This window comes from Elephantulus edwardii, unplaced genomic scaffold (genome assembly GCF_000299155.1).
Source record: "Elephantulus edwardii isolate Elephantulus edwardi_28Jun2011 unplaced genomic scaffold, EleEdw1.0 scaffold00025, whole genome shotgun sequence".
Taxonomy (NCBI): domain Eukaryota; kingdom Metazoa; phylum Chordata; class Mammalia; order Macroscelidea; family Macroscelididae; genus Elephantulus; species Elephantulus edwardii.
In genome coordinates, this window is record NW_006399775.1 from 4,438,644 (window position 1) to 4,441,507 (window position 2,864).

General features: G+C 45.9%; 1 protein-coding gene across 1 annotated transcript in view; it reads left to right on the forward strand.

Moving 5' to 3' along the window:
• The window catches only part of LOC102847795 (KHDC3-like protein-like), a 47,882-nt gene extending 46,836 nt beyond the window's left edge, over positions 1–1,046 (forward strand). The window contains exons 2-3 of the mRNA XM_006882909.1: positions 679–817; positions 868–1,046. Coding sequence (XP_006882971.1) covers positions 679–817; positions 868–1,046 — 318 coding nt within the window. The remainder of the gene's footprint in view (positions 1–678; positions 818–867) is intronic.
• The last annotated feature ends 1,818 nt before the right edge of the window (positions 1,047–2,864 follow it).

The window sequence follows — 2,864 nt, forward strand, 5'->3', positions numbered from 1 at the left end:
GCTTTTCTTGTATACCAATTTTATATTCCCCTTCATGTCTAAGTGAGCATCATCTCCTGTCTACTCTGGCATTTCATTCTTTCAACAGGCATTCACTGAACACGTGTGATGCAAGTGGAACCTCAGAACCTTGGCTCCTCCATAGGAAGTGATTGCATTGTACTCTATAGCACCCCACCAAAGAGACATCTCTGCAAAATTTTTGTAATTCGTCTCTCAGAACCATCCAAGGCACTGGCATATTTTGAGAGCTCTGTATTTTTATTTTCCTTAATTTTGTCTTTCTTGTTAGTGATAATGTAAAAATATTTTTATTGACAACATCAAAATTCTCTTTTGATGTGACAACTAATTGCCAATTTCCTCAAATAAGAATTTCATTTATAAAGATTTAATCTGTATACTGAATAAATGATTGGAGAATATGAACTATATGAAGAACATAGCATCAGGATTGGAGGAAGACCCATCAGCAACCTGTGTTCGTGTGAAGAGACAGCAGAAACCCCGTTTTTTATAAACCCCCATTAATGCTAGAGGCAGAAGTGGGCCATAACAATTCTTAGCTTAGGGCAAACACGAGTGCCCCTGTTAAGGCCTTGTCTGTCCTTGAAAAGTAAGGAATTAGAAAGGGGTTGAAGTACGGCGACTCCCAAGACGTCTCCGTTGCTCAAGCAGCTGGGGCGACGCTATGAGGAATTTGAGCAGCTCTGTTACCTCCCCAGGCGACCTGCTTGGTTCTCCGCCGAACACATGAGCAATCCTTACAGATTGCTCCTTGAGTCCTGGTTAGTAGAAGCGATCTTCGCCCCAGGAAGCCCCCAGCCCCTCACGGACGCCCCTCATGGACGCGCCTCTCCTGCGCAGATCCAGGCAGCGAGCACACACCGCGCGTCGAGTGTGTGTCACAGACTATTATTCACGTGAACCCGTTGAACCCCAGCGGCGATTTCAAGGTCTTGATATTTGGGCAGCCTTATTACCAAAAGAAAACAGCCAGAACGATCTTGAATCTGGTGAATTATCACCGTCAGGGCAAGGAGTAAAGTGCAGCGGTGACCCCTGTCCCAGAGGAGGAGGCTGGAGCCCCTCTGCAGGCTCAGGACCCTGCCCCAGATCGCGTTACCAAACTTTGAATGTACTTTTTTAACCCAGGGCGAGAGTCATGCAGAGGTTAAAGTGGAATCCCTGTCATGCTTTGATCCCTTTGGGTTAAGAATGTTTCTGTGTTAAATGTTTATTAGAATGCTTTAAATTCACGTTTGCAAATTATCGCATTCCTGTAGTGTCTTATCTGGAAGATGGGAGGGGGTGGGGCTACTGGGATTTCCAAATCCTCCCCCCCCCAGCTGCTGGCCCTTCCCTCTTATCTGCTGCCCACTCCCACTCCCACACTCCTGCTGTGCTGCTGACTGAAGGCTTCTCCGTGCCCATAAAGTAGACTGTTATGTGCCATCGAGTCGCCTGCGACCCTATGAACAACAGCCCTAAACCCTGCTCTATCTTGTGGTCAAAACCTGCTTTCCACCCTATCTCTCCCCTCCTGATCACTTGAGTTTAGGACTCTTACTGGGTCGTTCCAGGTTGCAGCAGATTCCCCAACACAGGGAAAGGAGAACTGGGGGACAGAACCTGGCTACACCACAGACTTCTCCACTCACACCACTGACTTCTCCACTCCGGTCCTTCTCACCTGACTTTCCATGAAGTTGGACTGAGACAATATGACATCCTCGGTTATTGATGGAACAGTACCTTCCTCCCTGGGTAGAAACACTTCTCTGGTCTTTGGGCTAATGTATAACTGGGATGTGGATTCCATCAGACCTCTAGACTTTCCTAACAGATGGGTCTTACCATTAAACAATGTTGTTAGGAGAGAAAAAAAAATAAAAGTAAGGAATTAACTAGTGTCTATGTGACACAAAAGGAGTAAAGGCGGGCAAAGTAGCCAGCCCGTCAAAAGCCGACCCAAGTGACTGATTCCTCAACCCACCAATCTCTCTGCCCTAACATGGGCACTCAAAAAAGGGCTATAAAAGCAAGTGGGAGGGGGAACTCGAGGCTTTTTCCCTCATCACCTTCCTGAGGAGGGAGGAAGTCTCCACATGTGGAATTAATAAACGCTCTTGACATTTTCAGACGTGTGATTGGATTTCCTTTGAGGGGCATTTCGTGGGCAGAACACATATAGTTTGTGCAAGCATACCTGTTGAAAGTGACTTGAAGTATTAACTAAAGAAGGCCAAAGATTATAGCGTTCAGTATGGATTATGCCTCAACTTAAAGAAACCATAAATTCTCACAAATGGACAAAAACCCTCACAGTGAGACAAATGGAAAAAGCAAGGGTTTCATTTTGTTGATTACACTGTCAAAGTCCATGGAAACAATAGTCAAAAAACAAATTTCATTAACTTGGCAAATCATCTGCTTAAGAGTCCTTAAACCAGGAGGAAGATTCTCATTTTTTTTTAATTGGGAAAAACATATTGGGGGTACAAGGAGTTGAGGATTGGGGGCAGAAGGGTGAGGATGGGCCAGGATGCAGTTGCAGAGCTGCACAGTTTGGTCGGTGGGGGGAGCAGGTGAAGGAAATGATGAGGGTCCAGTGGGGACCAGATGCTACAGAAGCATTTTCCAATGGTAATTAAACCAACTGTCTTATGGATTTGGGAATTGGATGCTGACTCTCTGGCTTCTTCATGTTGACCAGGGGTGTAGATGTAAATGGGGGAGGGGAGGACCCTTTATCACCTTACTGGTGGTCTTGGGTTAAAGCTGCTTGCCTTCTTGTTCTGTTAGAAGATATTTTCCTGTCATTTGCTCCCCTCTGGACTGCAATGTGTCTTCCCAGGTGGGTC